The sequence below is a fragment of the Lissotriton vulgaris genome, chromosome 12 (genome assembly GCF_964263255.1).
Source record: "Lissotriton vulgaris chromosome 12, aLisVul1.2, whole genome shotgun sequence".
In the NCBI taxonomy this organism is placed as follows: Eukaryota; Metazoa; Chordata; class Amphibia; order Caudata; family Salamandridae; genus Lissotriton; species Lissotriton vulgaris.
The window spans coordinates 493529536-493551787 of NC_141700.1; the positions used below are offsets into that span (position 1 = coordinate 493529536).

At 48.7% G+C, this 22252-nt stretch overlaps 1 protein-coding gene across 1 annotated transcript in view; it reads left to right on the forward strand.

Moving 5' to 3' along the window:
- ATP6V0D1 (ATPase H+ transporting V0 subunit d1) overlaps positions 1–22252 on the forward strand; it is a 368906-nt gene that overhangs the window by 127641 nt on the left and 219013 nt on the right. The window contains exon 3 of the mRNA XM_086945246.1: positions 20022–20200. Coding sequence (XP_086801372.1) covers positions 20022–20200 — 179 coding nt within the window. The remainder of the gene's footprint in view (positions 1–20021; positions 20201–22252) is intronic.

Consider the following 22252-nt stretch of genomic DNA (forward strand, 5'->3'; position numbering starts at 1 on the left):
CTGTGTGGGTGTAAAATGCAATAGGTCATGCATTTGCGAGCGATTAAGCTATTGGCATTGTAAATAACAAGGCCATTTATTTATGATTTAAAAAAAAAAAAAAAAAAAAAAATGTCATGAGCAATGCCAATAGCTCTACCTTTAATATTGCCGAGACCATTATATTGTAAATGCTTTTTTACACTGTCACCCTGCCTCGGAGACACACATTTCTCAGTCAGTCCTTTCAACGCTCAGTTGGAAGTTGCCATAACCCATTTTTTAACTTTAGACACGCAAATATCCGGTTGTATATTATTAGATATGTTGAGTAGCCCATCGAGTCTGTTTGTGTTTTTCCTTTTGCTTTTCATGTTAAAAATGCGAACTCGAGCAGCGAAAAACCCAGAAAAAACGTGAGCAGGCGGACTACTCGCTTGTAAAAAGCTTTCTGAACTTCCTAGTCAACTGCTATTAAACGCTTAAAGTGTATACATGTTGTATGTGGTAGTTTTTAGGGTGTGCAGGCAAAAATGGGGGTAAAATTGGGGTCTGCAGTGCTACACGGTGAGCTCTCCTAGATATCAAGTGTGTATGTTACTGTTTTAAACACATTTTTGGTCTGGCAATAATTGTCAGTATGGAACTAATTAAGTTCTATCAAGCCCTGTGTGTGGTGAGGAGGGCCCCTCAGTGTTATACATGCTTTTACGGAGGTTTAGGGACCTTGTTGCTTCACTGCTGATTGGGCTCTGAGACGACCATCCTGCCTAGTTGCCTGTTGTGAATGGGTATAAACAATAAACGTCCGATTATGGTGCCGGTTGGACCTATCCCCCCTCAAGAACACAAAGAACCTACTGACATTTTCTACCTGAAATAGACCATCTAATTTGGAAAGACCACCCTGTGTCCTTCCTGATTTTATTTTCACCCAGTCACTAATCTCAAACTTATACTCCTTTCTCTCCATGCTCACATTTGTCCCCTTGCCTCCTACACCATTTCAACCTTTCAGCCATGCAGGGACCAATTTAGTACCAGGTAAGCATCACACATCTATTGAAATGGGGGTCGCAGTGTGTGGGAGGGCTCGCAGTGTGTAGGGCTTGCAGTGTGTGTGGGGGGGGTCGCAGTGTGTGTGGGGCTCTGTGTGGGTGTGTGTGGGGTGGCTTTGCGTGGGGGTGTGTGTGGGGGGCTCTGTGTGGGTGTGTGTGTGGGGCGCTCTGTGTGGGTGTGTGTGTGGGGGGGCTCTGTGTGGGTGTGTGTGGGGGGGGGCTCTGTGTGTGTGTGTGTGTGGGGGGGCTCTGTGTGTGTGTGGGGGGGCTCTCTGTGTGTGTGTGGGGGGCTCTCTGTGTGTGTGTGGGGGGGCTCTCTGGGTGTTTGTGGGTGTCATTTGCGAGAGATAAAGCTAGTTGCATTGTAAATGACAATGCCATTTATTTATGTTTTAAAAAAAAACATAAATAAAAATAATGTCAAGAGCAATGCCAATAGCTCTAACTTTAACAAAGGCAAAACCATTGCATTGTAAATGCTTGTTAAAAATTGGAACCAGAATGGACGTGGACCATGACCCCACTAATCCTATACTTATTGCTGCCTCCAATACCCTTGTTAAAAAAGGAGACCACAGGTCTAAATTATATTTAAAAAGGTCTGCCGGGACCCCATCCGGACCTGGAGCTTTGCCGGGTTTTGATGTTTTTAAGGGCACTGATGACTTCTTTATGTGCGATTTTTAACTGTAATGGGTAGTTGACTTGGTTCAAACACTCTGCTGGACCTAATGGGCTGTCATCATTGTACTTTTGAACCCCTGGCGGATGAAGACATTTGGGCACTACTGACGAGGATAGTAGAAGGGGCATTCCAGCCCTTACGATTCCGCCTATTAAGAGATGGTCCCAACGGTCCATCCAGTTTAATATTTTGACTCCAGAATTTGGCTTGAGAGCTGTGAATGGTAGGACACCCTCAGACCCCTCAGGTGCCCCCACTTTTAAAAGGGTAGACCATTCCTCACGGATAGACTACATTTTACTTTACTTAAAGCTCTGGAGGTATATGAGAGATATGGAGGTACTGCCAACTATAGATAGCGATCACAACCCGCTACCTTTAAGCTTAAAGTCTATGTGGGCATCCCCATTCGAAGTTCCCCTCTCACAATCCAGAACAACCTCAGATGTTCGTCCATCAAATGGGGGAAGGCGCCTTAATTGGTGCACGGTTGTCCTTGATGATGGGCTGGTGCAAAATTTGAGGGCCTTTATTGAAGGGGCAGTATCCAGGTTAGACACCTCCATCTTGGCCCCGCCTGAGGTTCTTTGCCTCTTTTGTAATACCATTGAAACCTTGGGAAGCCTACTTATAAAACCATGTAGGGACTCCCACGCCAGGGGGGCCCAGAAACCGAAATACAATTCGGGGTGGTTTTCCAAAAAGTGCCGGTCGTCAAAGACAGCCTTAGTGGAGGCAGTTAAGCAAAAAGACCATGCACTGATTCGGACCGCCAGGAAAAACTATAGGCTCACCATTAAGGAAGCTAGGAGGGCTTGGGATGATCAGTTTTGGTATGACCTAAAGGTTGCCAGCGAAAGGAGGGATACTGGAGGTTTCTGGAACTTGGTTAGAACCAGGAATAGGCCCGATTGTACCCTTATTACATGCAATATCACGGGGCAGGCATGGTTTGATCACTTCTCTCTTCTTTATTCCACCCATTCCGCCGAGGGGTTGGGGCAGACTACATCTCTTGCTTTGGGCCCCTTTGAGGCAAGTGATGCGTTACTTTTTACATCGAAGGAGGTGCAAGTCGTGATCAAATCTCTAGTGCCAAATAAAGCAGCAGGCCCTGATAGGCTACCAGGGGACATACTCCGTTTGTATCCTCAAGTTTGGGGCAAGATTATATCAACTTTACTCAATGCCATTATGCATGGTGCGGCGATCCCAGATTCATGGAAGGGGGCTGAGGTCGTCCCGATTTTTAAAAAGGGCTGTCGGGACGACCCAGCAAATTATTGCCCTATCAGTCTCTTAGACTCCACACAGAAGGTGGCCGGAAAGGCCGGGACGACCCAGCAAATTATTGCCCTATCAGTCTCTTAGACTCCACACAGAAGGTGGCCGGAAAGGTTGTCCTAGGGAGAGCGCTCCAGTGGGAGGCCGAGAATAAAATTCTTTCAGAATTTCAGGCAGGTTTTAGAGCTGGCACTGGGACCATCGAGCAGGTTTTTAGACTGATGCTCATTTATTAGAAGGTGGTAGTACTAGGCAAAGGCAGCCTTTGTTATGTTATGTTATGTTATGTTATACTGGATTTTATATAGCGTACGGCTACTCAAAAGAGTGTCCCGATGCTTTGAATTGCACACCAATCTCATAACATAACAAGAAAAAAACAAATAAAGGACAGAGAGAAAAAAACCAGAAAAGCCCAGGAAAAAACTAAGAAGTAAAAAGCCAGGTTTTGAGCCCCTTCCTAAAAGCCAACAGGTTTGGGGTGCTACGCAGGGCCACTGGCAGCTTATTCCACAGCTGGGGTGCCAATAATCTAAAAGAGCGGCCTCCAATGCGTGCCCTCTTAACACGAGGCACTGCAGCAAGAAACAAGGATTCTGACCTCAGCGACCTGGCTTGATGGTAGAAGGTCAGCCTCTTTTGGAGGTATTTCGCTCCGGAGGCGTGCAAAGCTTTATATGCCAGAGTCAGGGTCTTAAAAATTATCCGCTTCCTTTATCTCGCTTTTATCGATCTAAGGACTGCCTTTGATCTGGTGCCTCGGGACCGCTTGTGGGAGGTACTACTCGATCTGGGGATTCCTGCATACATTCTGTCCTTATTGGTGAAGTTGCACGATGGGAACTATGCGCAGGTGAGGTGGGGCACCCAGGGCCAGAAGACAGCCAAAATCCCAGTGGAAAGGGGCGTCCACCAGGGGTGCGTCCTTGCCCCCCCCTGTTCTCTTTATATGTGAACGGGGTGGTGGAGCATCTTTTAAAACAACCTTCTGACGCCCCCTCTATGGCGGGAAAGAAAATACCCACGCTCCTTTTCGCTAACGACACCCTGCGCATCTCAAAGTCCCCGATGGGCCTACAGAGCCTCTTGGACAATTTAATTTTTTTTTGTAATAGCAGGGGCCTCAAAATCAATACTGATAAAACTTAGTATCTAGTTTTGAACCCCCCCCCCCCCCCCCCCCCCCCCCAGGAAGCTTGGTCACCCTCCTTCTTTAAACCTTGTGCCCTTGGAAAGGGTAAGGCAATTTGACTATTTGGGTATTCGTTTATCTGACTCTATGCAGTGGGGCCCCCACCTCCAGAAAATGTTGCTGAGTCACAAAAGGATTGTGGGGGCATTGATCAAAGAGCAACGCTCATCCTCATTTAGGCCTTTAGCCCCAGTCATAGACATTTATAGAGCTAGGGGAGTTAGTGCAGCGCTTTATGGGGCTGAACTTTGGGGACTAGGTCCTACCGACCATCTCCTAAAATCTGAAAATGCATTTTTAAAGGACTTAATGTCACTTCCCCATAGCATGCCCTTGCTTCCCTTACTGTTGGATATGGGTTGTCGCTCGATTACAGACCAGGCTCAACTGCGCCCGCTTCTACTGTGGGCATGTTTATGGAGAACCCCCGAACATGCTAGTTACGCGGAGGGGCTATTGGAAATATTGTCAATGCCCGGCTGGTCAAAATTCGGGTGGCTTACCAAAGTAAAAACAATGTTTGACAGTCTGGGTCTTTGAGATGCTTGGGCATCTAGGAGTGCTCCCCCTAAATCCGTCCTCAAAACCATGTACTGGCAGTGGGTAGCTAACAAACTAAATTCAAATACTAAGCTTAGCAGGACATCCACTGAGTTCCCTATGATTAAGGACGTCCCCCTTTGTGAACCGTATATGGATCTGATTTCCAAACCCTTTGATCGAGCACTGTATTTCAAGTTTAGGGTAGGTTTGCTCCCTCTGAGAGATCTGTCTGCCCGCTGGAACATTCCAGCCCAAACTTCTCCATTCTGCATATTTTGTACTTCTAGAGTGGAGTCTGTCGCCCATTTTTTATTTGAATGACCGGCCTACAAAACTCCAAGGTCTTTGTGGTTAAAGCCCTTATGCAGGGAGCTGGGTACCAGACACCATACAGTTGCCCTGAGAATCCTGAGGTATGATGCCAGGCCCCTGTATGTTTGTGGTATGGCCAAATACCTTGGCTGGGCTTGGTAAATCGGATGCAAAAGGCTAAAACTCATTGTTTAATTGCGGTCATGTATCGGACCTTCTTATCTAATTTATTGGAAAGTGCATTATTTTTATTCGATTAGCAATTGGATTTTAACTAATATGGTTTTAATTGCTGTTTTATGTAATGCTTTTATGATATTTTTACTGTCGAAATAAAGCTGATTGACTGACTGACTGTCATCATCCTTTCTAAAAATGTTTGGAAAGTGTTCGACCAACTTGGCTGCATCTATCGCCACTTCCAACTTCGGGGAATCGTTTCCATCGCAAAGAAAGGGAGATTTAACTATCCTCCAAAAGGTGATATTATCTTTCAAGAAGTAACTCTCATGTAGTAGCTTCATTAAGTTGTCCTTAATCTGTGTTTTGCAGGTTTTTTTTTTTTTTTTTAAGGCTAGCTTAAACCTTTTCCTTAGTTCCACTATTTCGTTTCTACCCCTTGTTTCCCTTGTTAGAGCTATCTTTAATTTTGTATAGGCTTTTGTGCAATCTGTGTTAAACCAACCCTCCCTTACGGACCATTTTAATTTCTTTTTACATAGTAGTTCATCTCTTATGGTTTTAGTAATGGTTTCATAGTTGGACAATACCAGCTCGGGGTAGTAGACGGATCTAAACAAACAAGGACCATTGGGAGAGCTTTCTTTAATACGTTGGTCATTAATAGATTTATCAATCTTGCCCCATTTCAGTGAGAAACCGTTTAGTTTATCTAAGTGAAGAGATTGCTGGTCCAGAATTCTCCAATAAGCTTTCTCTGCCGTAGCAGAGGAACTGCTCATGGAGAACAGATTTAGAAAGTGGTCACTAACTGCATTCATTATTGTTTCAAACTTGCCTAATCTCGGTATGGAGGTTTTTGAGGTGAGTATAAAGTCAATTATGCTATTGGCACCCTTTCCATTAAAAGTTCTACAGAAAGGTACCGGTGGGTTGACTATTTCATTTGCAAAACCCAAATTTGTGGCTGCCATTATTTTGTTCATGTGGTCTCCACCAATCGTGTGTGAGAAGTGTGTCAGGTGTTCCCACCCTCATCCTCAATACCACATTTACTGGAGCCGCTTTCTTTGCACAGGGTCAAATTAAAGTTACCGCCCCATATTAAAGTTACCGATTCTTTAATATGTTTCTGGGGTAAGTCCTGAATTAGGAGAGAAATCTCATTTAAAACATTAGTTAATTCTGACGTGTTCAAATTATTGTAGAAGTTTATAATAACAGAGATAGTGGGAGTTTTGTGAGCTATCATTAAAATCTAATAATTGGTGCCTTAGTATTAAATCTTTTTTATTGAGAAAAACCATTGCGTCAAATACAGCAACCAGTGCTTGGAAAGGCATGGGCCGACCAATGACATTACACTCATGTAAGCAAGGCCGGAATGAGTTCCATTCGTAAAGTGTTAGACACAGCAAGCCGCCTACAACCCATCCGGGCCGGCCGCGGTTCAAAAGCTGAGAAACAGTCGCAAGCTGCGTTAGATTATGAAACCGGGAAAGAGAAAGAAAAAAAAACAACAATCCCCCCCCTCTTCCCCCCCACCCCCCTCCTTTTCCGCCGAGCAAAGAAACAAACAACAAACTACCACCACTCTAAAGGGTTTCATGGATGGCATCTCACCCTTGGACTTTTCGCTTGCGTGGCCGTGTTTTGGGATCTGCAAGTGGGGTATCTGCGAGGTGCAGCAATCGCAGGTAGCGGGGACAGCTCAGCTCCCTGAACTCTCCTGTAAGCAGGGTCAAGAACGACCGCCAGAGGTCTGCAAACTCCTCCCTCCTCCCCGCCTTTGTCAACGATAGTTTCTCCATCCCCAAAACCGTCCATAGCCTATGCAGCCAACCAAGTTGTAGGGGGGGTTGAGCGTCTCTCCAGTGAGCCACTATATTCTGGATTGCTGCCCCTAGTGCAATTGCTATAAGCCTTCCCCTCATGGATTTCAGGGGATACATCAATGTGTTAGGGAGGCCAAGCAACACGTAGGCAGGGAATCGGGGGAGCTGAGTGTCTAAGTGCATGTCTACCAAGTCTAGGATTGAATTCCAGTAAGGCTGGAGGCGATCGCAGCTCCATAGTAAATGCTCCAGCGTGCCAAGCTCTCGACAGCCTCTCCAGCAGCGATCGCTAATGCGGGGGTCCCAGCGGTGCAGGCGTTCAGGCTTGTGGTACCAGTAGGTAACCACTTTGGTCAGCGTTTCGGTAAGGCCCGTGTGGTAGGCTGAGTGTCTGGCTCTGAGGTATATGCCCTCCCACTTCTTGCGTGCGAGTTGTCTCCCTAGGTCCTTTTCCCATCTGGCCCTCCCTGCGTTGTATGTGTAGCGGTTGGTGAGAAGCAGGTGTTGGTACAGCTTTTTATCGGAGGTGTGCGTCAGCAGCCATTTTTCATACGGTGTGAGGAAGCGCTGCGCACCGGGTCTAATCGACGGGTGTGAGGCCCAGTGACGGACTTGCAGATAGGGCAAACGATGCGTCTCTGGTATGCCATAGTCCTCTCATCTTCTGGAAGGAGAGGATGCCGCTAAGGTCAAACATGTGCCCCAAATCCCTGCAGGGCATAGTCCTCCAAACCATGAAGGGTCGAGGCCGGGGGAAAAGTCGGTGTTGTCGAAGAGTAGCGTCATCGGAGAAGGGAAGGAGGTGAGGTTGTGCCGGACTGCTACCCTGTCCCATATGTCCAGGGCGGTACTCATGATCAGCAATGCGTAGAGATTGGGTGGTCTATGGCGGCGTGGTAAGAACGGGACACCCTGGAGTGGCCGGCCCGCAACCGCCTGGTCTTGGAAGAGCCAATGTTTGCTGGACTCTAGTTGGTGCCATTCTACCAGCGTGCGGAGCTGGGCCGCCTGAAAGTATAAAGTCAGGTCAGGTACCCCCACTCCGCCATACGCGGGAGGGAGTACAGCAATCGAATGCTTAAAGCGCGGGCGGCGACCATTCCAAATTAAGCGTGCCAGGTCTGACTGCGTCTTCTGGAGCCATCCCGCCGGGGGGCGTAGAGGGAGAGTTTGGAAGACATAGAGGATCTATGGCAACAGAGTCCTCTTAGCGGCCGCTATGCTGCCCAGCCAGGAGAGCGTGAGGTGCCTCCATCTCCTAAGTTCCTCGCTGAGACGCGAGCCAAGCCTGGCGTAGTTGGCGTCGGCGGTGGCTCGCACAGTCGGTGCCAGCAGGAACCCCAGATAGGGAATGGTAGAATCAGACCACTGCAAGTGGAACTCAGCCTTAGCTTCCACCAATACGTCCGGTGCCAGAGATATGTTCAGGGCCTCCGATTTCTCCACGTTGACCTTAAAGCCCGAGGCCAGCGCAAAAGTGTGAAGCTCAATAAAAAGTGGTCGGAGGGAGCGCATCCGCTCCATCAGTGAGAGTAAAATGTCGTCTGCGTATAGACTGACCTTATGCGTATCCCCGCCGAACGGGATGCCTTTAATGAGATTGTGTCGCCTGATTCGCTGTGCTAACGGCTCCATGTACAGTGCATATAGGAGGGGGGAGAGCGGATAACCCTGCCTGGTCCCCCTACCAATCGGGAACCGTGGGGAGGTGTGACTATTAACTCTGACCGTCGCGGTCGGCTGTCGATAGCAGTTAAAAATACGATTGCGGAGAGTCTCTCCCATGCCAAACTGCTGCAGTGCCAGGTCCAAGTAGGGCCAGTGCACTCGATCGAATGCTTTCTCAGCGTCAATGGTGAGAAGCATACATCCCGGCCACGTCCGTGAGCCAGCCTCGATTAGGTGGAGGACTCGCCTAGTGTTGTCGCTAGTCTGCCGTTGCGGGATAAAGCCCGCCTGATCGGGTTCCACCAACTGCTGCATATATGGAGCTAACATACTCGCGATAATACCTGTGTAGAGTTTAAGGTCCATGTTTAACAAGGATATCGGCCTGTATGAGCTGCACCGGGTGGGGTCCCGGCCAGCCTTGGGTATCACCGATATCGCTGCCTCTAGCAGATCCGGGGGAATGGCACCTGGTTGATCGAAGGTGACTTCTCCAGTTTGAGCCGGGATATTGCCGAGATCACCTCCTCCAGACCTATGGGCCGATCGAGGAACTCCGCTTGCGCCTCACTCAGAGACGGGAGGGCAGCCCCCTGCAGATAGTCGCGTCTTGCTTGCAAATAGTCGGTCTGCAGCATATAGTTCAGCATAGAAGTCTCCGAAAGTCGCGCCGATGGCCGCGTACTCGGTGACAGGGGCACCATGACTAGGCTGGAGGGTCCGAACGTGCTGTTTCTGACTCTGCTCCCTCAGTTTGCTTGCCAGCAGTTTCCTGCAGCGGTCCCCTCCGGTGTAATACGCGTGACTTAAGCGCAGTGCGGTGTATTCGGCCACATCCCGGTCCAGGGCTGCTAACATCTTCCGTTCCGCACATAGCTGACGCCACTCTCGGGATGCCCCAGTGCTCTGATGCATCTGTTCCAGCTCTGCCACACATTGGGCGATTTCGGCCCTCTTTAGTGCACGTTCACTATTATTTGCCGTGGTTAGTGAGATGAGCTCCCCCCGGAGGACCGCTTTGAGCGCCGCCCACTGGGTGGCTTTGGTAGTGTCGCCATTAGCATTGTAGGTGAGGAATCGGCTGAGGGCAGCTTTGATCTGCTCCACTGTGGCTGGGCTCTGTAGTAAGCTGTCCCGTAAGCGCCAATGCCGCTGTGGGCCAGGTGTGGCTGGGACCAGAAAGGACGCCACCACTGGGGAGTGATCTGACAGAGAGGCTGGAAGGATCTCGACGTCCTGTGCGCGAGTCAGCAGTTGGGAGGAGCACAGAAAGTAGTCCAGTCTGGCGTAGGATTTATGGGCCGCTGAGTAGTGAGTGTATGCCGTGGCTTGTGGATGAGTGTGCCTCCATAGGTCGACCAGACCTAGATCTGCAAGGTGAGTGGGACCTTCCTTGGACAGTGCCCCCACTTGGCCAAATCATTGGCCAGAGCGGTCCGCTGTATTATGAAATACTAAGTTAAGGTCGCCCCCCAGCAGTAATTGTGGATGCGTGTTGGCCGTGGCTGCCTCCAGGGCTGGATGTAAGAATTTGGGTGCGTATATGGAGCCAATCAATAGTGTCTGCCCCGCCACGAGAAAGCGGTGAACCAGCAACCTGCCTTGGATCTCTGCTTCCCTCTGTAGGACTCGCCCCCCCAAAGGATTTGGACACCAGGATCGCCACCCTGGCCACCTTCTTGTTCGCGGAGGAGAAAAATTGCAAGGGGAAGGATCGGGATTTAAGTCTATGGTGATCTTTGGGCAGCAGGTGTGTCTCCTGTAGGAGGCAGACATCAGCCTTTGAGTGTTCTAGGAGAGAGAGGATCGCCCTACGCTTGATCGTGTTATTAAGCCCTCTCACATTAAGTGAGAGCACAGTCAAAGGGCGTGTCATCCTAAGTGGTCGGCCGGGCCGGCAGCGCGCTGCAATCGGTCTGTGGTGGTGAAAAAGAAAAGATAACCCCTCTCAGCACTAGTGGACAAGGAGGACCCCCCACCCGCCCTTCTCAGCCTCCCACTTCCCCCAACCTCCCCAACTCTACCCCCTCTCAACTTCCCCGCCCTCCTCCCCCAACCCCAACTGTGAACAACCATCTGACGAATATTGTCCCAGGCCTGCAGGCAGTTCGGTCAGTCCTGTGGAGAAGTACATAGTTAAGGGGAAAATGTGGCAGTTGCGGCCCAGCGGCCTCCCGCCCCGACCCCCTCCACGGTAGTGCGACATTGTAGAAAGGCACCCCTGTGAAAGCGTCTCATTCTTCACTAGTAGTGTCCTTGGCCACCTCTTGAAGAGCTGCCTCGTGTTCTTGTGCCACAGTCGCTGGGTCCGGCTTAAGGCTCTTCCTAGCTGCTCTCCTGTGCCTCACCCTCTCCCAGCCACCCCGGGATGGCTGTGAAAAAGCCAGGTTGGACGCATGAGCGTCTGGCTCATCTCCGGACGTGTCTTGGTCGTGGGGGATGCCAAGGAGGTCGCAGGTCTCCTGTAGAGATCGGAGTTGGTGTAGGGCCCCGTTCCACTTAAAGATCCTAACCGGGTGGCCCCAGGAATATGGGACCCCTTTGTCGCGTAGGAACGCCGTGGCCACCTTGAAAGACTGGCGCTTCTGCAGGGTGATCGCTGAGAGGTCCTGGAAGAGTTCCACCGCTTGGCCTTGATACTGAAGCGGTTGTTTGCGGCGAGCTGCCTGGAGGATCCGTTCTTTAAGAGGGTAATCCGGGAGGAAGGCTAGTATATCCGGAGGTGGCGCTGGCGCCCGCCGTGCTAGGCCCACCCTGTGGGCTCTGTCGATGCGGATCTCAAAGTCGCCGGGCTCCCCTAATATGTCTCTGAAAAGGCCTTGTAGATAGGCTGTAACGTCCCCCTCTTCTGATTTGGAAGGCACATTCCGGACGCGGATGTTGCGCCTCGAGCGGTTCTCCAGGTCCTCCGTGTGCGCCTGCAGATCCATTTGCTGCTCGTGGAGCCTGACAATTTCCTGCTGTAGAACATGCACTTCCTCGCTCCTAGCTAGCCCTGTGTTTTCAACCTCCGCAACTCGCTCCCCTATGTCGTCTGTGTCCCGGCGAAGCTCCTTGTAGCCCCCCGCCATCTCCTACTTAAGAGTCTGGATGTCCTCCTTGAGGGAGGCGAAGAGGTCGCTGGGGCCTCACCCTCGTCCCGGGCCTGGATTTTAGGGAGAGAGGATGGCGATGGTTTGTCAGGACTCTTGTCCCCCTTGGTTATGTTATTCGCCAGCATTTCGGGGATGGTGCGGCCCCCCCTACAATTCGATGAGGCCATGGCTGGGGTGGCCGCGCTGCACCAAGAACTCCGTCCCCCGTGCGCTCGGATCGGCCCCCCGAGTCTCCTCCTCGGAACTCCGTGGGGCTCTGTGCTTGCCTCTCGCTGCCGCTGACCTTCACCCGATGGGGGCCTCCTGGGAGCGCGACTGCCAGCAGGCCCCGACGCCCCACCGGCCTGCTCTCTGCCTCCACTTGTGTATGCCCCTGCCGGGACCGGTGCTGTGGCCGGAGCTAACGCCGTAATCGCCGCTAGGGGCCCACGCGGCCCAGCTCCTGGCTCGCTATATGTGGAGGTTCAGCACCGCTAGGCCTCCAAGATGCGCCAGGCACCGGGGGCCAGTTGTCTGCCCCCCGAAGGGGCCTGAATGCTTCCTAACCCGGTATGTCGTGTCTGCTGGGCCTTCACAGGGACCCAGCGTATGGTCGCCAAGGCCTGGCCGCTATGAGGCCTCTGATATGCGGCAGCGCCTGGGCCCACTCGCGCCTCATGGCCCCACAGCTGCCGAGCCTCCGCCGCCCTGCTTGGCTGTGGATCCCGCCGGGGGCTCGGTTCTCTGCCCCCCCCGAGTCACTGGTGTGGGGTGCCACCCCGCCTGCTCCTCACCTCTGGTCCCGCTCTGGGGGGGGGGTGTGCGCTGCCGCCGTCCTCCTAGGCCCAAGCCGGGGCCCCGAGCAGCGCCTCCTGTCTGCACTGCAATGCGTCTGTGCAGGGATCGCTTTCAGCTGAGCAGTGGCGGGATCCCGGCGTCTTGCCCCTTGGTCATGCACCCACGGAGGGGGCGATCTGATCCTGTCGCTACGCCGACGTCTAGGTGCCTCTCTGTCCGCTCCTCCCTGCTGGTCTCGCTCCCGGGGGGCGCTCCGCCGCCGGTCGCCTAGGCCCAAGCCGGGGCCTGAAGTAGCGCCTCTCGCCTGTTCCGCGGCGACTCGGGCGGGGATCGCCCGCAGGTGAGTAGCGGCGGGCCTCCGGCGTCTCACCCCGCAATCTCGCACCCGCGGAGGGGCCAGTCGAGACTCTGTCGCCGCTGGTGTCTATCCCGGAGGGACTCTGCTCGCCGACCGCCCACGGCCGTGGGCCGCTCCAGAACCTCCCGCCGCCGGGAGCCGTGCACCAGGCTTTCCTCAAACCGCCCTAGGAACAGGCAAGCGCGGTCTCGGCCAGGCCCGGGCAGATGCCCCACGGGTCTCCGACAAATATTGCTGCTCACAGGGGGCCAAGAAGCACATTATTTGCGATTACGGGGGTTCGGGACGGGAGCCACTGCAGGACATGTCCGTTCAAGCTGCCATCTTGGCCACGCCCCTCTGGTGCCTAGCTTTAGAACTTCGAATTTGTCAGCGGGGAGGGTATTAGATATAAATATTATCAGGCCCCCCCTAAGCTCTTCCAGATACTGATGGAATGGCTTTTGAAAAATACGTTTTGTAACCCAGCAAATGAGCTGGGTTACATAGCCACATTTCCTGTAGAGCAATAATATTATGTGATGTTGCTTCTGTTCTCGTCGATGTTCGTAAGCTTATTCTGGAGTCCAGCTACATTCCAAAAGATGATGTCTGTTATTGAATTCCTTTTATCAGGTTCAAATGGTAATTTGGAATTCATTGGGGAAGGTACTATCTTAGGTGTACTGATTTTATGAATTTGTTCAGTCTCTCCCTCCCCTGGTGTGCCAACCCTTTATCCAACAATCCTAGGACTTCTTGAGTCTGACATACTTGATAATGGGCCCTTGGAAGTATTTAGTGAGTCTCTTGCGTTTAATATGCGTGGAGTCATGGGCAGTACATTGGTGAGTCAATCTACCCCATCCAAACTAGTAAGGGCAGCAAATCTATTTGCGGTCTGGGTGTTGAAGATTGAGCCCCCCAGGGTGTTGTGATGTGGGTTGCTTGATAAGAATTGCTGGGGTAGTAGTGACCTAGGATAAAAATAACTCGGGTCATGTATCCTGATCCCCTCCCCTCCACTCTCGTGGTACCAGTCGTTAAGGTACGAGATGACCCTGGGGTCCATGAAATTGATAATTATTGCATCGCCCTGCGTGTCTTTGGGCCTCTGTCCTACCCAACCAAGCCTTCTCACGTTTAAAATTTCCCCATTAAGGTTGGGAGGTAAGGGTCTGTTGTTCCCTAACCAATATATTCCTTTGTTTTTGAGTCTGACTGACCTGGAGCTATATTCTCAGTTCTTGAACTATGAATAGTCGGGGGATGCCGAGAAGTGTTGGGTAATTTAGCCTGCCTCCCCTTATGACTGATTTCCCCCCCCCCCCCTCTTTCTCTTTAGTGTGGGCCTTTTAGATAGTAGTGGGGTTGAGGGTTGTTCTTTGGGTTAGACATTAAAAGGTTCAGTATCAGAGATTTTTCGGGGATTATTTCTGGGTCAAGATCTGTACTAGAATCCCTGTTGCTATGGGATCTACTAGGCTCAGATATTGTTGAAGCATCAAGGAGTAGAGAAGGGACGCCAATGTCGCTATTTATAGATTTTTCCTTTCCATTGGTCGAATTAGGAGTGGTGGCTTGTGGAGAAGCCCTAGCGAGAAGCGTCTATTCTGTAGTTCTGTAGAAAGACGGAGCTCAGCGTTGGCAATCTCTTGTTCCAGCGCTGAGGCCGCCTTGTAATATACTGATCGATGGTTCTCCTCAATGACCCTCCCACTAGGGATTTCCTTCCCTTAGCACCCCTTGGGGACATGATCGAAAACCCTCCGGTACTAGCTTGCGTTGTAAACTCTGGCACAATGGTATTACAAGCAACCAGGAGCAATGTGGCAGTGAATCAGTAAATATTAGTACCGAAGTTCAATGTACCTTTTTTTTGCGGAGACTCTGATATTCTGGGCCCAGGGTGAAAGAGACCGGGCCCGGTCTGGACTCCTCTGGCCTTTGAGGGCCACAAAGGGCCCGCCCTTTGCCCGGGCTTAGCCCGCGCGCGTCCCGTGACGCAGGGCAGGCACAGGAGTTATAAGCGTCTCCGGGCGCGGAAGTGTGTCGGGTGGGCGGTGCAGTCCCGCCAGGAATTCTGGGCAGTGTAGTCCCCCCGCACTGCGGCCGCTGAAATGGTGGTTAGCGAGGGACGGCGGGGGGGACAGGCAGGTGTTGGCGTGGTCTCAGCGCGAAGTCAGGTCAGTGGCAGAAGTGTTCCTCTCAAGTTAAAATCACGGGCAGGTAGGCACCAAACCTTTAGTAGAGTCTCCCTTACATTCATAGAGTTGTGTTCTTGTATTCTCTGCTGTTTCATTCAATTAATTGGTATTTGACACTGATGTAACAACAAAACCAGTCTATCCCAAAGCAGTATTCCTGGATATTTCAAGATACCTGACTAATCTAAATCAAGGAGAACAACCAGCTTTCTGTGAGTAATGTGCGGTTTCAGTGCAGTACTAGTTATCCAATGCTGTGGCTTCTACACTAAACCCAATTAAGGTAACCTGAGGAAACTGAACCCTGCCCATGCCTTCCCCTTTCACTCCATCCCCTGCTTCTGTGTCATCAGTGCTCTGGTTTGGGGTGATTGTAGCCAGTCATCCCTACCCTGGGCCAGCTAGTGTGATCCTTTAGGTCATTGAGATGTGTCCATATCCCCAGTATCTGGCTTCTCCCCGAGGCTAGATTTATTTATTTAATTTGGAAAGTTTTATATAGGGCTGGCTAGACCCGGAGGTATCAGAGCGCTTTACATGAGAAAGCACATTGTTTCAGAACACTGTTACATAGTTACACCAGTTAGTTACCAGTATATGCTTAGGAGAAAAAAACTTGAGCTTACACGATAATATAATATAGGGCTCTGCATGAGGCAATACCATGTGACCTCCATTTCCTATCATTACTTTGTATGAAGCTTCTTCACTACCATATAAGTACTGAGATTGAAACCGTGGTAAATAAATAATCTAACCCCTGTACTCGCCTATCTAAAGTACTGTATAATTAGGTGGGGAAAGTGACTCACTTCACCCTTTTGAGGCTTCCATAGTATCCTCGCCTGATGGGGGTAATGTGAACACCAGTATGTGGCAAGAACTGCAGACTCACGGTGGCACAGAGACAATGAGCGGTCCTTTTGGTAATTATTGCGTATTTATGCTGGACCTCAGTGTTTTGGTACTGCTGGGCAGTTTATCGAAAAGCCGTCAACCTCGCATTTAGTTACTGATTGTTGGTTTAGCATGGTTGAGTAGTGAAGTCTTACTGTTGGAGAGTGATGTATGTTAAGTTACTCTTATTCCGTTTAACAATATCACACAATTGGTAAAGTACAAAGTCTATTCTATATCTTTGTAAGAAAAGGAGAATGATTAATCTTCAGATGTAGAGTCAAGTGTACAGTAAAATATGATGGTTTATAAACTGTATCATCTCCACTGTAATCTGGGATTCAGACGTCGTCCAACATGCTGCTTGCCCTTAGAGTAAAGGTGTAAGATGGGGTCAACAGCACCACAAAGCTGGCCATCCTCCAAGTGGTGACATGGGTTGCTGGGTTGATGCATGGCAGTAAAAAGTCAAACTGGAAATCTTTCACAATTGATAAATTTAGAAATCATTTCTCCCACCCCTCGTGCACAAGCACCAATATCCATGAGGAGATAGATCTCCTTCACAAAAATATCAAAAATGCTCTTGAACATTGTTCGACCACTCAATCTCGTCATGCACCAGGCAACAAAAAATCAGAGAGATGGTACGGACCTGAACTTAAGCTTCTAAAAAGAAATTGTACTTCCTCTGAGCATAAATGGAGATTATCCAAAACTGATGAGACCAAAGATAACTTCAGGAAAGCTCAAACACTCTATCACAGGGCAATCAGAAAGGCGAAAAAGGAATACTTCACACGTAGAATATCTGAGAATAAAAATTCCTCAAAAGAACTTTTTAAAATCGTCAAAGAATTGTGCAACCCAACTAATCTTTCCCTACATCTTACCCCCTCACAGGAAAATTGTAATAAGCTCAATGACTTTTTCTGCGAAAAAATTGATACCATCTACGCCTCCTTTCCAAATCACCTGACCGAAATCCATGAACAGGATGTACCAACCGTTGCACACACCAGTTGCCATGGTTTCGGCCCGTTCTCAGAAGAGGAGGTAGAAAAGGTTATGCTTGAGGTCAAGTCGGGTTCTCCACTTGACCCTTGTCCACATCACATTTTTTCCCAATTAACTCCTGTAATATGTCCAGCAGTTACCAGAGCACTCAATCTCTCCCTTAGTTCTGCTGAATTTCCAGATTCATGGAAACAGGCCCTAGTCACCCCTTTAGTAAAGAAGGCTGGAGCAGACGTAAACAATCCGGCCAATTACAGACCAATATCCCAGCTACCTTACTTATCAAAGGTTCTGGAAAAGTTAGTCAACAGAAGTCTGTCCACATTTCTTGAAGCAAATGGCCTGCTGGATGATTCACAGACAGGGTTCCGGACAAACAACAGCACCGAAACTACACTCTTAGCGGTGACAGACAGTATCAGAACCAGGGTAGATCAGGGTAGAACAGTCGCACTGATACTTCTTGATCTATCAGCGGCTTTTGATACTGTACCCCACAACCAACTGTTGAACATCCTGGCAGAGAAAGGAATACTGGGCAAAGCATTGGGATGGCTACAATCGTTCCTAGCGGATCGAACCCAATCAGTACGTTTGGGTGACTACACATCCCCTCCACGACTCATAAAATATGGAGTTCCCCAGGGGGCGTCATTGAGCCCAACTTTGTTTAATGTATTCGTCTCCTCGCTGGCAAACATTGGCAAAAAGTGGGGCGTAGAAATGTGCTCCTATGCTGATGACACTCAGCTGATGGTCACCATTGATGGAAATGATGACTCCAAAACTAGACTGACGAACTGTTTGACCGAATTAGCAACTTGGATGCAGGACCACTGTCTTAGACTAAACGCCGACAAATCCGAAATCTTACTGTTCGGCAGAGGCACACAGGCCTGGGATAACAGCTGGTGGCCAAGTGACTTGGGTTTACCTCCCAACCCCACTGCTAAAGCAAAAAACTTAGGTATAATACTGGATAGGGATTTATCCATGAAATCCCATGTTTCTACAACTTGTGGAAGGAGCTTTGGACTTCTGAAGTTGCTTAGACGTGTCTTCCCCTGGGTGCCAACGGATTGTAGGAAAACCTTAGTCCAGTCACTACTGATGAGTAGGCTGGACTACGGTAATTCTCTGTTTGTAGGTATGGCGGATTATCTCTTTTCTAAATTACAGCTGGTTCAGAATGCCGCTGCCAAAGCCATCTGCAACAAAAGAAAATTTGATTCAGCTAAAAGTTGCATGCGTGAACTTCATTGGCTCCCAATGCGGCAACGAGCCATCTTTAAGCTGTTGTGCATTTCTTATAAGGTACTCCACGGCACAGGCCCCACCATCCTACATGACAGGGTCAGATTTCATAAACCTTCTAGACACCTACGATCTATGACGTTAGGAAGAGCAGTCATCACCCGAGCTCGTACTGTCAGGATGGGAGAGCGGGCCTTCTCTCACATTGCGGCAACAAAGTGGAACGAGCTACCCCCCACAATTAGAACAAATGACTGCTTTGTCTCATTTAAGAAACAACTGAAAACATTCCTCTTCCCCAGGTCAGATCAATAATTTTCAAACAGAGCCGATGCCAAATCACTTGCAATGTTCTTCAGCGCCGTGATGTCCTCCCAGGATGAATGTTTGCGCTTTACAAATAAATAAATACAATACAATACAATACAATACAATACAATACAATACAATACAATTGTGAGCATTCATGTTTTAGCCTGACTTGCATCTGGCTTTGAAGTACAGTTTCATGGTGCCAAAAATCTGGGCCTATTATCTGCAAGAGAGCTAGTGAAAAACATGGCAAATACTTCATTACACTATCACTTTACATTTTTCCATAATTCTGCTGCCAGATGTAATTCAGTAATAACACAATGATAACAGCTTTGCAGTTTTCTATAGTAATCCAGCCAGTGCATTTCACATTTTTCCAAAACACTGCAAGTGTTCACACTTTATCTTTGCAATGATTTTTTTAACAGCACACCCGCCGTTTCCATGCTCTGGTTAAATGGGTTGTGGCTCCCTAGGTACAGTTACTTCACTGAGATCAGATCAGTGGTGGTTATTACACCCTGAATTCCTCTGACTGGTCTGCTAACCAGGGAGAAGGTAGCAGTGCTGGCAAGACAGAGGCAGCGTGGCAGGCCCAGGTCTAAACATGGGAAGGCGAGGAGCAGAGACATTAATTCTCTCTGTTTTACCTTCTCCTAAGATGGTCGGCCCCCAAGGAACTACCTGATGGCTCCTGCTCTTGACTCCAGTGGGGGTTGCAGCAGAAAAATTCCAGTTTCCTTTTCAAGATGATAATACACTATTAAAGGTTATCCTGCCTTAATGCCTCAGACCGTGGGATCTTGAAACCTTTGTGTTTCTTCTACACTATCCTCCAGGAATCCAGTGTCTGGAGAGTAGCTGGAGAAAAGAGTACCAATCCGCATGTTCTCTTGAATATCCGAGAAAAAAGATAAATATTTGGCCGCTATAGCGCAGATAAAAAAGGCATAGTTGTAAGGATCGCCTATTGAGCAACACTTTATGGTGCTGTAAGCAACATGCTACTCACTAACTCCACATTGGGGACCACGGTTCTACTGTAATAGAATCTATGGTCCGTTAACTGACTCGTTCATTGAGAATTTACCAGTCTTCTGCTTATTGCGGGGATATATGCAACCATAGGGATTGCCTGTGCTTTTATAGTCTAGTACACTCCCTGAATGACTTACGGGAGGCTGAAATAACTGTTTAGATTTGCCTAATTCAACTTTCTGATTCTACACATGTTGCCAACATGGGCCTTCTCAAGTGTTTTCTTTTGTCGGAATTTGATTTGACTCCGTAATGTTTGTGATTCTCCACAATGCATTGTTTAGCTGGACTTACTTTGTGTTTCTAAACAGTGTCTGAAGCTTATCAATGTCCTTCGTTTTCTGACAGATACAGCTACATGATTGACAATGTTATCCTTCTGATCACTGGCACGCTGCACCAACGCTCCATCTCCGAATTGGTGCCCAAATGCCACCCTCTGGGAAGTTTTGAACAGATGGAAGCGGTAAACATTGCTCAGACACCGGCAGAGCTGTATAATGCTATTCTGGTTGACACACCTCTTGGTATGTATTTGCTTTATTTGCCTAAAATTATTTCTCGAGAATAATATTAAATGTTAGCTGACTAGCCAGCTGTACATGATGAGAGGGGGGATCAAAGACTGTTAAAAAAAATCCCATTTGTATAAAGACCTTTACCTCTTCATTTTAACGAGCATTGAATAAAAAAACCTTTAGAGTCTAGAAATATGCTCGTACTTATAGCTATTGAAAGTGACATTCAGGATTCAAAATGTTTAGTTAAATCTTTGGGTCATGCTCATTGTTTCTGAGACTAGAACTCTTTCAATCTTTTGTTCTTCGATCCCGAGCACAACTAGAAGCTTCTGCATACCTGTAGGTTGTGAAAAATATGTATTTTTTTCAACCTGTTAATTCTTGCATTACTGCTGTGTTCTGATTCTTATGGCATTCCCTCTGAATTCATAAAAAGTTGCAATATCTTAGCGTATGAGTGGATACCTTAACACACATCTTTAGAAATGATCATGATTTCTAAACTAATCAAAAAAAAGAGAACACATTAAAAAAAGTGCCTCCAGGTATGGACATTCCTTAACCCCACGGTTCAGTCCCTCCATAGGGTTGGCCCATAACAACATTTGTAAGAACTTTGGGGTGACAATAGTCTTATCGTCTAGGTACTCAAATACCAATTCGTTACGACAGATGTAATGAGATTTGCCTTGAGGCACCAATAGAGATTTACAGAACCTGTTCTCTTCAACTTGCAGGCAAAATATGTCTGTGGTACCCCATCTGCCTGCCCCATAGTTAAAGGCTGAAACACATTTGGTGTTCTAGATGTTTAGATAGTTTAGATAACTTGGAGTGGCTTGTTCCTAAAATGCGTAGCAGCATTCAAATTACCCCAATGTTTGAATAAACCAAAGTCCTCTTGACAGCAATAAGTTGGACAATCGGCTAATATTTTCAAAACGTACCTCTGAATAGAATAATTTGTTACTTACATTGACTTGGCCCTTGATGGATAACGTTTCAGTTCTAATGGTTTTGTGGCCCATAGGGAAAACCAATTTTTGAGAGATTCATATCTAGATTCACATTGTTCATAAAGAACATACATCCTGTTCATAAAGAACATATATCCATGAAGCAAATTATTAAAGCCATTAGCTGTTCTTCACCGAAGGACTCCATTGTACGCATATAACAGGACAAGAATACATTTTCTACCCAGCCTAAGATTGTCATGACGTCTCTATTTCTATGCGGAATTTGTTAAGCGCGCGGACACCCAGGGGTTTCATGGCGCTAGAGAAACAGAGAAGAGGGTTCGGTGGATGTAGAGTTCTAGCAGTACGCTTGTTGAAATAGCCAGGTCTTTAATGCACGTCTGAACTCAATCAGCTTGGAGCAGCTCCTGATGGACAAGGGCAGAGAGTTCCAAGTCTTTGGGGCGAGGTGTGCGAAGCTGGATCCGCCGAGTCTTTTCTTTTTAAAGGTCGGCGCCTTGAGAAGGGATAGGTGGGCGGGCCGAAGCTCACGAGTCGGGATATGTTTGATAATAAGTTGGTTGATGAATCTAGGGCTTTTTCCGTGAAGAGCCTTGAAAATTATGCAGCCTGTCTTAAAGATGATCCGATGAGTGATGGGGAGCCAGTGGAGGGAGGCTAACAGAGGTTTGGCTGACTGCCTGCGGTTGCTCCTGAAGATTAATCTGGCCGCTTGATTTTGTACAATCTGCAGGCGTTTAGAGATGGTGAGGGGGAGGCTGAGGTAAGTCGAGTTAGAGAAGTCTAATCGCGAGAGGACTAGCGCGAGTACTGCCTGGATGAGGGCAGAATGAGACAACAGATGAGCGATTTTTTTTATTTTTCTCAATTGAAAGAAGCAGGTGGAGATCACTGTTCCGATCTGGGTTTTCAGAGAGATCGGCGCTAAGAGTGACCCCAAGGCTTTTCGCTGTCTGGGATGGTGAGGGGGGAGTGCCCATAGAAGGTGGCCAGAAGTGGGGGCCCCAGCTGAGTGTACTGTCACAGGGGAGTACTAACTCAGTCTTTCCTGGGTTTATCTTAAGATGGTTCCGATCCA